Consider the following 14,313-nt stretch of genomic DNA (forward strand, 5'->3'; position numbering starts at 1 on the left):
CCAGCAGATGATGATACACACATATATAGTGTGGGAACCCAGATGAACCCCTTCAGGGGCAGAACATTCCCCCACTTCCGGGGCCGGAACATTCTCCTCATTGTGGAGATAAATTCTAGTAATATGGTCCTCTAAACAAACAGCACTGACAATAAATAGACAAGACAAGGACCATCCTGACCATACATGGCCTACAAAGGGCAATGATGACACTACACAGGCAGCCAATGGGCAATCATTACACTATGCAGCCAACACAATGATGGAGTGCCGGGGTCAGGAGTATGGAGCATAGAGCCCCTTACATTGCTGCTCAGGAGGAAGAAAACATTCCCCAGCCGGCCATGAAGAATATGTTCCATCATTGGTGTCAGAGGGAGGGAAATACTGAGGGGTCTGAGGGAAGTAGAGGAGCTGAGGGGTCTCTCAGGGGTTACTGAGAATGGGAGACTTTGGGGCCCTTGAGGGGATAGTGAAGTTAAAGGGTTTTAAGGGGGTAGAGTAGCTGAAGGAATCTGGTAGGATAGGGTTGGTGGGGAGCAGAGCTCTGAGGAAAGAGAAGTTTGTCAGGCTCAGGGGGACACTGAGGCAGGGAGGGGGGATCTTGGTCTCTGGTTCTCCTCTTACCTGCACTTACTTTCCAGACCTCCTTACAGAACTCCTACCAGGAAAGGAAGGCGACCTTCACCTTCTTACCATCTCACTGGTCAAATAATGTATTCCAAGATACCAAATAGAATGCAGAATGACAATCCTTCACCCTTGTTGGACACTTGTTCTTATTGGAGGACTCTTGGTGCATTTTTGACTAAAAGGTAAGTGGGGGGGGACATTCCAATACCTCCCATGACACAGGCTCTGGCAGTGCCCGGTGCTGGAATTCAGAGCCCCAGGAACCCACCACCACTCTGTACAATGTCCTGGATACTACAGTATACTTGATACTCAGATCATCCTGCTGTCCTCCTTCTACCCACACTAGGCTGTCATTGGAGGGAACAGAATAGGCTCCTTCCTGACAGCTCTCTACTCCACCAGCACCATCCTCCTTCTACCCAATCCAATCTCTTCTCTTACTGCAGAGAGTGACAGTGACATCACTCCTGTCAGTCAGCAGGCTGCCACAGATTGGAGCCCTGCAGCCGGAGGTCTGCCAATTGTCCTGATTAGCCAGCAACTTCAGCCAAAAGTCAGTAAGTTCCCCTTCCTGGACATCATGATGAGCCGACATTGACCTCACAGCACTGCCTCAGAGCAAACTAGTCATAGGAAGGATCAGATTTATCATTCCTTGTCTGCAGATCTAAAACTCATCAAAACCAGTTCAGAGACCAAACAAACCCAACAGAGAAAAGGGGATTTCTGATTTGACAGGTCAAGAGGGTCCCGGGACCTCCAAAATTTAGCAAATACTAAACAGTCCAGACTACTGTCTTCGCATGGGGAAGTAGATCTTACATGTCCAGCAACCCTCCTATTCCCCCCTCACATCCACATCCTATTATTGTGTGACCAATACCATCCAAATCATTCTTACTTTCATTTCCCAAAGTTATCCGTCTACAAGGAGACCTGTATAGATCACATGATGGCACCAATGAGGATGGAGGAGGACCGAAGTTACATGACTGAGAAGATACTAAACCTCACCCTGGAGATCATCTACCTGCTGACCGGAGAGGTGAGGAGGATTCTGGGAGGTCACATGACATCACTCTTATCTCTATTAATAAAACACAGACCTGACCAGAGAGGTGAGGAGGATTCTGGGAGTTCACATGACATCACTCTCATCTCTATTAATAAAACACAGACCTGACTGGAGAGGTGAGGAGGATTCTGGGAGGTCACATGACATCACTCATCTCTATTAATAAAACACAGACCTGACCGGAGATGTGGGGAGGATTCTGGGAGGTCACATGACATCCCTCGTATACCTTAATAAAACACAGACCTGACCGGAGAGGTGAGGAGGATTCTGGGAGGTCCCATGACATCACTCTGATCTCTATTAATAAAACACAGACCTGACCGGAGAGGTGAGGAGGATTCTGGGAGGTCCCATGACATCACTCTGATCTCTATTAATAAAACACAGACCTGACTGGAGAGGTGAGGAGGATTCTGGGAGATCACATGACATCACTCGTACCTCTTAATAAAACACCGACCTGACCGGAGAGGTGGGGAGGATTCTGGGAGGTCACATGACATCGCTCTTATCTCTATTAATAAAACACAGACCTGACCGGAGAGGTGAGGAGGATTCTGGGAGGTCACATGACATCACTCTCATCTCTATTAATAAAACGCAGACCTGACCGGAGAGGTGAGGAGGATTCTGGGAGGTCACATGACATCACTCTCATCTCTATTAATAAAACACAGACCTGACCGGAGAGGTGAGGAGGATTCTGGGAGGTCACATGACATCACTCCTATCTCTATTAACCTCCCTAGCGGTCTGATTATGTCAGTATTTCTGTGCTGAAAGCGGTACATTTTTTTGCATGGAAATATGTATTTTTTTATTGTCGGCTGTAATTTTTAGGAATAACTCACTGAAATCTGTCTGAACAAGAGTCTAGTAACCATCCCGGGGAGGATAAAACTTGAAACACAAAATCATAAATAATAATTTAATAAATAATCATAAAAAATAATAATATAATAATAAATGTAATTCAATAATATAATCAAACCAAAAACACTGAAATGTGAAATAGAGCGCCAAGTTCGCACATCGCTGAGCTCAGTCACAGAATCGTTTCAGTGTCTGATGAGGAATTTCCCCCACCAATCATTATCACTCAATTCTGGAAGTGGTTCTGATTTACTATCGCTGTTCTCTAGCCGGTCTAAAACCGCGTCTGACCTAAAGGGACGCTTTTTGGACGCCATGGACGTTTCTCAGTTTCCAGGCAGAAAGAACAGTAAAAATGCAGTCAGGGCGCCGGACAAAGCACTCGGGACAAAATGTATGTGAAATGGGTTGATACAGGAATGTTATACTATGTGATTTTAGTGAATGTCACTTTTTGCCATTTTCAAATTTCTCGTACGTCCCGACGCTCGCAGGGGATGGAACCTAGAAAACAGATGACGGCATCCGCCGGAATACATTGCTTGGGACACTGCAGGAGGGACATCGTGGGAGCGGAGGACAAGGTGGGAGATCGAGGGATCACGGAGCAGCGCCACATGGTATTCCCGAGTGTAGCTCGGGGTTACCGCTTGTGGTCCTGAAACCTTACCCTGAGCTACACTCGGGAATACCATCAGGGAGGTTAATAAAACACAGACCTGACCGGAGAGGTGAGGAGGATTCTGGGAGATCACATGACATCACTCATATCTCTTAATAAAACACAGACCTGACCGGAGAGGTGAGGAGGATTCTGGGAGGTCACATGACATCACTCTCATCTCTATTAATAAAACAAAGACCTGACCGGAGAGGTGAGGAGGATTCTGGGAGGTCACATGACATCACTCTCACCTCTATTAATAAAACAAAGACCTGACCAGAGAGGTGAGGAGAATTCTGGGAGGTCACATGACATCACTCTCATCTCTATTAATAAAACACAGACCTGACCGGAGAGGTGAGGAGGATTTTGGGAGGTCACATGACATCGCTCTTATCTCTATTAATAAAACACAGACCTGACTGGAGAGGCGAGGAGGATTCTGGGAGATCACATGACATCACTCGTACCTCTTAATAAAACACCGACCTGACCGGAGAGGTGGGGAGGATTCTGGGAGGTCACATGACATCGCTCTTATCTCTATTAATAAAACACAGACCTGACCGGAGAGATGAGGAGGATTCTGGGAGGTCACATGACATCACTCTCATCTCTATTAATAAAACACAGACCTGACCGGAGAGGTGAGGAGGATTCTGGGAGGTCACATAACATCACTCTCATCTCTATTAATAAAACACAGACCTGACCGGAGAGGTGAGGAGGATTCTGGGAGGTCACATGACATCACTCTCATCTCTATTAATAAAACGCAGACCTGACCGGAGAGGTGAGGAGGATTCTGGGAGGTCACATGACATCACTCTCATCTCTATTAATAAAACACAGACCTGACCGGAGAGGTGAGGAGGATTCTGGGAGGTCACATGACATCACTCTGATCTCTATTAATAAAACACAGACCTGACCGGAGAGGTGAGGAGAATTCTGGGAGGTCACATGACATCACTCTCATCTCTATTAATAAAACAAAGACCTGACCGGAGAGGTGAGGAGGATTCTGGGAGGTCACATGACATCACTCATCTCTTAATAAAACACATACCTGACCGGAGAGGTGAGGAGAATTCTGGGAGGTCACATGACATCACTCTTATCTCTATTAATAATACACAGTGTGACGATTGCGATGTCAAATCCCTGCCCCTCTCACCAGACTCATGACCGAAGGACTAGCCAATCTAAAACCGCAATATCACATGCGTAACAATGCCACGGCCAGCTGCACCCTGCACAACGATTTTCCAACTCACTGGACCACAAATTGATGTACCAGCAGCCTGAGCGCAATTGTTACTGGGTCAGGTTAATTACGCAATTAACCCTTCACACTGCCACCACCTCCTTTTTGTACAGAGAAAGAGGAAACTTGACAATATCAGCAATAACACTAGGATGGTTGAAATAATCATCTGTATACCACTGTAACCGCAGGCAGGTTATACAGAGGGTTAAACACACACAGTAGCGCTCTTCAGCAGCAGGAATTCGTAGGTTGCATTAAAGAGCTTTAGAAACAGTTCAACACTTTCAGAAAGTAAGTTTTATTACTAAAAGGTCAAAAGGGTGCAATAAAAATATTTACAAAAAAAAGATGTAACCAATATATATAAATATATAGAGAGCAATAACACAGCAAAGAGACAACAGAAAGAAGTTTAGGTAGAGAAGTACTAGCCAAAAAGCCTTGTGTTAAGCAGCTTCAAGTCTCATGAGACAAAAAGGATTTCTTATCTCTACTGCTAGGTTCGATGTTAAAAGCAGGAGACTCTTCTCTTCTCTCACCCACACTCCAAGCATAACAGCCTTTTTCTAGCAAATTCCAGCAGGGTGTCTCTTTGGAGTAGTAACCAATGGTCTCCTTTTGGGGAGGGGTGTTGGGTGGAGACCTAAGTTACAACCAGAATCTCTCCTAGCTAATATTTTGGCTCATAACGTTTCCTAGGTACATTTGCCGGCCTGGTCACTAGTATATTAATACTCAGCCGCATCTGTGGAATGGTTAGAGATGAAACATGAAATATGCACATGAATGGTTCAAGAGATATACTTTTCTGTTTTTCTCTGTATGTCAGCTAAGGGGTGTCACATACCAGGAGAATGGCCTCAATCTGAGCCTTCCGAATATAGGCTCCATGTTTAGGTAGTTATGTCCTACGTGAAGATATCAACTTATATGAAAAGTGAGTTTTTAAAAGTAAGTCTGTTTTTACAACCCCTTGGAAGGTCTTTTGAAGTTCAGTGAGGGACTCGGTTTATACTTTTACTATGTGCCAGATTGCACAGTTTCTTAGACAGCTAGGCACCCAGCTCGTGAGGTTTTATAGCTCGGAGCTTCCTGCTGTGTTTTGGCCGCCTGTGACCCTTCTCATCACTCAGGCCACATGTCACCCCACAGCGAGGGAGGGGGATGAGAGATCTACAAGATGGAGGGGGTAGCCTGCCTTGAGAGTTAGAAATTGTATAACATAGAAAATTCTTAACAAAATGGGGGGCCGCGTCCATCTCTGTGTGCACAATTGCTACACACAGACCTGACCGGAGGGGTGAGGAGGATTCTGGGATTCTAACATGATATTCTTATTGGTTCCTCATTACAGAGATTTCCTCTTCTGAAGTCAGGTGATCATATGACCATCACAGTGCCTCCATGTGACTCCCTAAACCCTGAGAGACACAACATGCAGAAGATTCTAGAAGTCACCAAGAAGATGATGGAGCTGCTGACAGGAGAGGTGAGCGGTGCCGGGAATTCTGGGACATTCTCCAGTAACAGACAAGGGATGTGTCTGGATGGTGACTGTATCATTGTGTGTGTCAGGTTCCTATAAGGTGTCAGGGTGTCACTGTCTATTTCTCCATGGAGGAGTGGGAGTATTTAGAAGGACACAAGGATCTCTACAAGGACGTCATGATGGACAATCAGCCGCCCCTCACATCACCGGGTAAGAGGAGACTTTATTGTAAAGGAGAGAGCAGTACGGAGGATCCACCTAGATCCCCCATCATCTGATAAACACATAGAAACAATGGATTCAGTCAGTGTGTGTGTTTCCTACAGATGGATCCAGTCATGGGAACCCACCAGAGAGATGTCCCCGTCCTCTGTATTCCCGGGATTCCACACAGGAAGGTCACACCATCCCTCACCATCATCAGGTAGATGAGGAACAATCACTGATAGTATCATTAGGATCTGTACATTATCTGCATTGTTACCATTGATGTCATTTTTATTATATATTCAGAGTGGAAACCTGAGAGAATTTGAGGTTGAAGAAGAAGAGGCGTATGTGAGGGATGATCAGCAGTCTATGGAGGAGGATGGAATAACGGGGACATTTATAGAGGAGGACACTCCTACAGAGATCAGCACAGGTGGGTCATGAACACTAAATCCATTCCTCCACCCATACTGCTCACTGATTGGTCCAGAGTAGGGCGGGGACTGGGTGATATCAGCCTGTAATCCCCTGGTCACTTTCCTGAGCTGTGTTCCCCGTCCTGTATTCCTGGATTTCTCTCGGATAATCTTCCTTCTCTGTGCTGCAGACACAATTTATGTCTCTAGACTGGATTTATGGAGGTTCTGGGGTTCAGCTGGCAGCAAGATGTTCATTTTCACCATAGATGTCTATGGGTCCAGAAACATGTCTGACAGAACATTTCTCCCAGGGTATCTTCTCTGTTATCTGCTGGCTGTGCCGGGTGGAGGGATATGGCTGTAGTGTCTCAGACCCAAGTCACTGAGTGCAGTCTCAGGAGATGGGAGGCAGCGGTGTGGGATCTCTGCAACTTGTCTACAGTAAACATTTAAAGTGGTTGTAAACCCTCCATATACCCAGTGCAGTGACTGGCCTCAGGTGACACACAGAGATAAAAAAAAATCCTCCTACATACGTTGTACCTGTGTATCTGTAGCACTTTCTTCTCTATATTTGTTCAAAGTCTAGAATATTTACAGCTTGTCTGAGAAGTCAGAAAAAAGGGGGCAGAGAGCTGAAGTCACTCTCTTCAGAGCTCAGTGAAATGAGCTCTGAGAAACAATTGATGGGAAGGGACACACTTCCTTCACACAGGAACAGAGCTGAGGCTGTCAATCAGAGGCTGTGTGCTGGAGCTCCCTCCCCTGTCATCTTTTTTTTCTTGGTGTCAGGAAGATTTGTTAGAAGTGATTCATGCTGATCACAGAGGAAGGAGACAGCAGACAGAAATGGCTCTTATTGCTCTGGAGTGAGACAAGTACACACTGTAGAGGGATATGTTTGTTCATATTCCATGTCTGAGGGTTACAACCACTGTAAGTGATCTCTGATTACTAAACACCAATTTGATGTGATCCTTACACTATTTATTAGTATCGCCCCCTTGTCCTGAATAGAGGTACTATGTGGGTTTAGTTTGTGGCTGGGCTGTACTTGGCTCAGGCTGATTGTATAGTTCTTCACTTGGTTTCTCCCTAAGTTTAGGTTGTCTTGTGATGTCTCACTGTGGCCAGTAGATGTCACTGCTATCACTGGACATAGGATGAGATTTCACCAACCACTTGCCCTCAGGATTTACCCCCTTTAATGACCTCTTTTTGCTACTCAGCGCTGCACTAATTCCACTGATAATTGCGCGGTCATGCAATGCTGCACCCAAATGAAATTTACATCCTTTTTTCACACAAATAGAGCTTTCTTTCGGTGTAATTTGATCATCTGTGCACTTTTTATTTTTCACACTATATATAAAAAAAGACCAAAAATTTTGAAGAAAAACAATATTTTTTACTTTCAGCTATAAAAAATATATAGTAAACTATAAAGTTTTAGTTATAAATTTAGGCCAAAATGTATTCTGCTCCATGTTTTTGGTAAAAAAATCCCAATAAGTGCATATTGATTGCTTTGTGTGACAGTTATAGCGTCTACAAACTATGGTATAGATACTGCAATTTACTCCATTTTTTGCTATACAGCACTGCACTAGTTTAACAGACAATTGCGCGGTCATGCAATACGGTACATAAATGAAAGTTACATCCTTTTTTTCCCACAAATTGAGCTTTCTTTCGGTGGTATTTAATCGCCTGTGCGTTTTTTTTATTTTTTGCGCTATAAAAAAAGGCTGACAATTTTGAGAAAAAAAAACAATATTTTGGACTTTTTGCTATAAAACATGTCCAGTAAAAAAATTTAAAAATCAAATTTAGTCATAAATTTCTACCAAAATGCATTCTGCGACATGTCTTTGCTACAAAATAATCCCAATACGTGTAAATGAATTGGTTTATGTGAAAGTTATAACGTTTACAAATGGCGGGAAAGATACTGGGATTTTTATTTTTAATTATACTAATAATGGAACTTATTGCGGTGATCAGCGATTTATGACAGTGATCAGCGACTTATGGCGGGACTGCGGCAGACATTTTGACATAGGGGAGAACTGACTTGGGGTCACTGACATCCCCAGTGACACCAATACAGTGATCAGTGCAAAAAAAACCACTGACCCTGTACTAATGGCACTGGGGAGGAAGGGGTTAACATTTTTTAGGTAATGAAAGGGTTAACTGTGTGAGGGGAGTGTTTTACTAGTGGGCGGGGGTGTGTACTGAAGGGAACACACTGATCCCTAGAGATTAAGTCTTCTCTCAGGTTCAGCGTGTTTGGAACTGACAGATAGCAGAGCTGCAATGTAAACACTGCAGCCCTGCTGTCTGTCAGTGATTACTTGTAATCACCGGCACCCCGCGGGAAATGACCCGCCCGGAGCCGGTGACAGACACCTGCTGCCACGATCGGCAGGTAGGGTAGAGCGGGCACACGCCTCACGCGCGCTCCCTACCTGTTTTGCACAGCGACGTTAAAAGACAGCATTGTGCGTACAGGTGCCGCCCTGCTGCAGTAACAACACTGTGGCGGGTCGGCAAGCGGTTAAACCACAAATGTCCCATATTATAGCTTACCAATCATTGGATGTGGAGGCTGCTTTCCTTTTCTTTGGCTTCTTTCCCTGTGTTCACCTGGTGATCTGGCCAGTAACACACCTTCTGTATTAGAGCGCCCCCACTGTGGAGACAGCAGCATGGTCAGTCTGGGGGCAGGAGGGTGTTAGATGTACTAGCAGATTTAAAAACAGTAACTAATTGAAGCCAAACTCCAGCTCACACTTCATAATCAGTTTCATCAAACAGGTTTTTCTTTTTGGGATAAAAGTTTTACATGAATAAATAAAAGCTGATCATTATAAGCCCCCTGTCAGTGGTAAATGGTCTTTATAAAACAACAGATTTACTGGCTAGATCACCAGATAAATATAGAAGAAAACTAATACTGTATAGTCCTAACTTTTGTATCCTATATAAGTTGGACATTACATAGGTCTTAATTATTTTACACCCATTTCCTCCCAGCTGGACATTTTATATCGGATGATGTGATTGGAGCACAGACTTTTACATGGTGATAATAATGTGATAACATCCTCCAACTTTGGACCCTTAAACAGAAAGTGATAATGAGGGAGGAGTCAATACCCCAATGATGGTGGTCTTCAGGATCAGTCCAGTCTTCACCTTGGCAATGAGTGATAGAGGGGGTGGGGACCCTCGTCCTATAATCCCCCCATCACTGTCCCTCCTATAAAAGACAGTTCTGGTTGTTTCCTCACTCTCTGACTAAGGTCCATGAATAAAGAAATGACCTGGTAGGAGATCAGAGGAGCCATTTCCTAGTTCCCTTGAGGGTGGAATTGTAAGCTCCTCAGAGACCAAGCTGCCTAATGTGGGCGGAGTCCTGGTTTGGGGGAACCAATCAGCTCCTGTCTAGTAATCCTCTTTGTCTTTGTATTTTAGTCCATGGCCGGGAGATGAGGAAAACCTCCGAGGATTGTCTCACTTTGTCTCCAGACTGGAAAGTAGAAGATGAGGACATCACACAGTATAGTCCAGGAGAAAACCCGACTCCCTCCAATGTCCATCCGGCACCACCCAGTGTAGATGGACCATCGGATTCCTCGTATCCTGAGGAACCTCAGACTGTGCGGGACCGGGCCGGCCTTCCAACAGGGAAGCGATTCTCCTGTACTGAGTGTGGGAAGGGTTTCTGTTCTAAGTACAATCTTAATGTGCATAAAATATGTCACACGGGGGAAAAGCCGTATTCCTGTCCTGAGTGCGGGAAATGTTTTTCAGTGAAGTCCCATCTTTCCAGACATCAGAGATCCCACACGGGGGAGAAGCCATATTTGTGTCCTGAGTGTGGGAAATGTTTTTCAGCGAAGTCCCATCTTTCCAGGCATCAGAGATCCCACACGGGGGAGAAGCCATATTCCTGTTCTGAGTGTAGGAAATGTTTTTCAGATAAGTCCAGTCTGTACACACATCAGAGATCTCACACAGGGGAGAAGCCATATTTCTGTTCTGAGTGTGGGAAATGTTTTTCAAAGAAGCCCAATCTTTATTATCATCAGAAATTGCACACAGGAGAGAAGCCATATTCCTGTCCTGAGTGTGGGAAATGTTTTGTAGTAAAATCAAAACTTGTCAGACATCAGAAGTCTCATGTGGTTGAAAAGCAATTTTCCTGTCTTGATTGCGGGAAATGTTTTTCAGAGAAGTCCAGTCTTTACACACATCAGAGGTCTCACACGGGAGAGAAGCCACTTTCCTGTCCTGAGTGTGGGAAATGTTCCTGTTAGAAGCCTTCCATAACCTAATATCTGCTTATTGACATTACTAACATATGTATGAATGTGTTGGATCTTTTCTCTACATTCTAGTAACGTGGTAGTAATTAGTCATGAATTGGTTTGCTAGCTTTCCTCCCCCATCTCTGTGGGTAGGAGCTAAAGTTTCACTAATAGAGATTTGTAAGAATCTACTTGATACATGTTAAGCATACACATTTTATACTGTAATATTTCTTGATTAGGATATTTATATATGATATAACTTTTATATTAAGAATATTTTATTTATTTATATATATATATATATATATGTGTAACACATCCCATCCCCCCTGACTGATGGAATGTCAGTGAAGTTTTGATTAGAGGTCCCAAGGATTCATTTTCAGACTCTCTCCTAGGGGAGGGGAGAAGACTGAAGGTTTGTTCTATACATCTGTCACCAGATATTATTGTGGGACTATAAGAACCAGAGAGGAAAACCAGCCAACTTTTAGGAGAAGGTGGAGGCTGAATTGCTCCTTTATAGAGCAGAACAAAGACTTTTTGGTGGCACACTTTTTAGAAGCTGGGCTAAGGAGCCTACAGATTCACACTACACAAACAATTTTACATACAATTTGTATCTCAAGAACATAACTATATTTTTTGGACATTATCTAAACATTTTGTATTCCAATATTTTATTTCTAATTGTATGCAATATTATTATTAAATACATTTTTGAGTTTATGAAAGAGTTGGAAGGACTTTCTATTTTGGACTTTTCTCATCAATACAAGTTAACAAAACATCGAGAAAATCTGGTATTTTACAGTGGCGAGTCAGACCAGTTTGATTTTTTTCGAATATCGATCGTTTTTTACTTTTTTTTCCTTCACCTTGATGAGAGAGAAGATTGCTGCAAGGTCAGCAAAATATGAAGTCAAGCTTTCAGGAGAAATAAAAGCCTTCAGCAGATGACCCTTTGACATAATCAAAATCAGCCTAGAATCGGAATTGGTGAGAGTTTTGTGCAGATGCAAGAAAACGCTGTTCCTTGGTTATGTAATTTCCCACCAAGAGAGAAAAGGAACGTTACATGAAGAAAGACCTTCTTAATCGGTAAGTAATGGATTGTATTGATGAATTATATAGAGAGAGTAAATTAGAATTCCAAAATCTGTCTAAATTTGTTAAAGATGATGAACTTTGGCGGTACATGTATAATGAGTGCTTACAGGCTAATATTAACATAGAAAAATCTAGGTTTTCCTTTAAGAAATTGAGCAAACAAGTTAGAAATGTAATGAAGTTAGTTAATGTTTTTAACGCCATGATTTTGGAGGTTCCTAGGATTGCTGCTTGTGTAAAGAATAAGTCAGAGGAAGATAACAGTGTATATGCTAATTGCCAGACTTTGAGCAAACAGTTAACCTGCAAAGTGCAATTCAAACGAAAGACATTCAGCTTTCTGAACTACAGAATGATATTGTGACGGAGGGTAGGCAGGACAGAACACACAAAGCAGATGGCAAACACACAAAGCTTTATTAAAGCAAATGAAAGTCACTCAGTTGGGGTCTGCAGGGAGTGTGGCAGTACCTGGTATGGGGAAGTAGCAAGGAGAGGGCTCAAAACAGTTGTAATCGGATCCCAGGGGCAAAGTTAGAGTCTCTACAACAGTTTGTAATCCAAGCAGGGAAATGGGGATAGAGTACAGGAACAGTTCAGGGGAATAAAACGGGTGCATACACTCACGGCTCCAGCAGGGATGCCCGGAATCACAGCAGACGACAGCCAGGGGACAGTGGGTGGTAATTCTCCCCCACATCCCTAGTTATTGCAGAGTGGCAGCGGGGGTTAATTCACCCAGTATCAGGCTCTTGCAGAGTGGCCGTGAGAGTCTTGCCGCAGCGGAGACCTCTCAGCGGCTGTGCAGCAGAACGAACAACACGGGAGCCCAGCATCGGCCTTCTTAAGCCGATGCAGGACGCTCCTTGGTCATCCTGGCAACCGTATGTGGTGTGCCTCATCACCTGGCAACGAGGCATGCCCCCCTTGACAAGGGCCGAGCTCTCGAGAGTGCTGCCTTTGTCTGTTGGTATCTGCAAGCGCAGGAACTTTTGTGCCCGCATTGCAGATGCCGGGGCTGTGTGGTGTCAGGCTGACTGCTGTGGCCCGGAACATCCCTAAGGGAGGTTCGCACCTCTCCATGGAGAGGTGTGAACCTCTCTGTGGAAAACTATCTTCCTCCCTCCGGCCAAGCCGGATGGGGGAATATAAGTGACAGGGGTGACAGGAGTCACACCTCTTATCCTGAGCAGCCTGGCTTCAAAGGACCACGACAGGATGAGAGGTGGAGGGGGATGAAGGTGAGCCAAGGGGGGAGCGGGACATCTGTCACACCATGACTGATATAAAAAGAATTTGTGTAAATACTAGCCAGAGGCAAGGCAGACAAAAATCTTTAATAGCAGACATCCAGTTTATAGAAGATGATCTGCAGGATCATGAAGCAATGCTTAAGAGAAAATTAATGGATAAAGCTGCAGAACTTAATCTTAAGATCCTTGATCAGCTCATGAAAATTTTGCAGGATATGCCAGCCTATGACATGAAAGCGGATGCTTTTCATAATACAGAAGTTTTTGAAATTTTGTGCAATAACTTTTGCCTGAATGAGGAGCAAAGAAATGTTTTCTTCAGATTATGGCTTCCCAGCTTTATGGCATGTGGATTCACCAAAACCCCATATATTAATGAGGATGATGTGGAAATTCATTACAATGCATCAGACCGATTGCGTCAGTTATTGCTATGTACAACTGGGGAGGAAACTCCTTCCCTGGAAATCTTAGACTCCTTTAGAGATACGATCAATGATGATCCTTTTGATTGTAAAAATAGATTTTCCAAAGTATACAAAATGATATTTAATTTGGCCAATGAGAGTTCTGCTATGATAAAAGCTTTTGTTAAAAAATTTAAGTATCTATATCCAGCATCTCTTATTTGCTGCCGGAAAAAATGATTTAGATCAAGCAGCCAAAGTTATAGATACAGTTAGCAGACAAATTAAACTAAACAATCAGAAGATGGAAAGTGTAGCTATTCAAAATGGAGATCAGAGAGAGACCACGTGCTTGGCCACACCCAATTATGGTGATGAACATGTCACAGGCAGACCTAGGGTCTCAGAGCAGACAGGAAATACCATTTGTTTCTATTGTAAATGATTTATTTGATTGAAAAGAGATTGTGTTCAATATGTATTAGATTTACAAAGAAACACTTTGGAATTAGAAAATGAAAATACAATTTCTGAACAATCTGCTCCTCCATGTTCCAACAATAGTTTGTATGAGTTGCCTTATGC

At 43.6% G+C, this 14,313-nt stretch overlaps 1 protein-coding gene across 1 annotated transcript in view; it reads left to right on the forward strand.

Moving 5' to 3' along the window:
• Positions 1–14,313, forward strand: part of LOC149445402 (uncharacterized) — a 135,371-nt gene that overhangs the window by 91,454 nt on the left and 29,604 nt on the right. Inside the window, exons 6-7 of the mRNA XM_089653815.1 lie at positions 10,089–10,959; positions 12,775–12,952. Coding sequence (XP_089509941.1) covers positions 10,089–10,959; positions 12,775–12,952 — 1,049 coding nt within the window. The remainder of the gene's footprint in view (positions 1–10,088; positions 10,960–12,774; positions 12,953–14,313) is intronic.

The sequence above is a fragment of the Staurois parvus genome, unplaced genomic scaffold (genome assembly GCF_062004578.1).
Source record: "Staurois parvus isolate SC_StPar_1 unplaced genomic scaffold, SC_StPar_1.0 ptg000721l, whole genome shotgun sequence".
Taxonomy (NCBI): Eukaryota; Metazoa; Chordata; class Amphibia; order Anura; family Ranidae; genus Staurois; species Staurois parvus.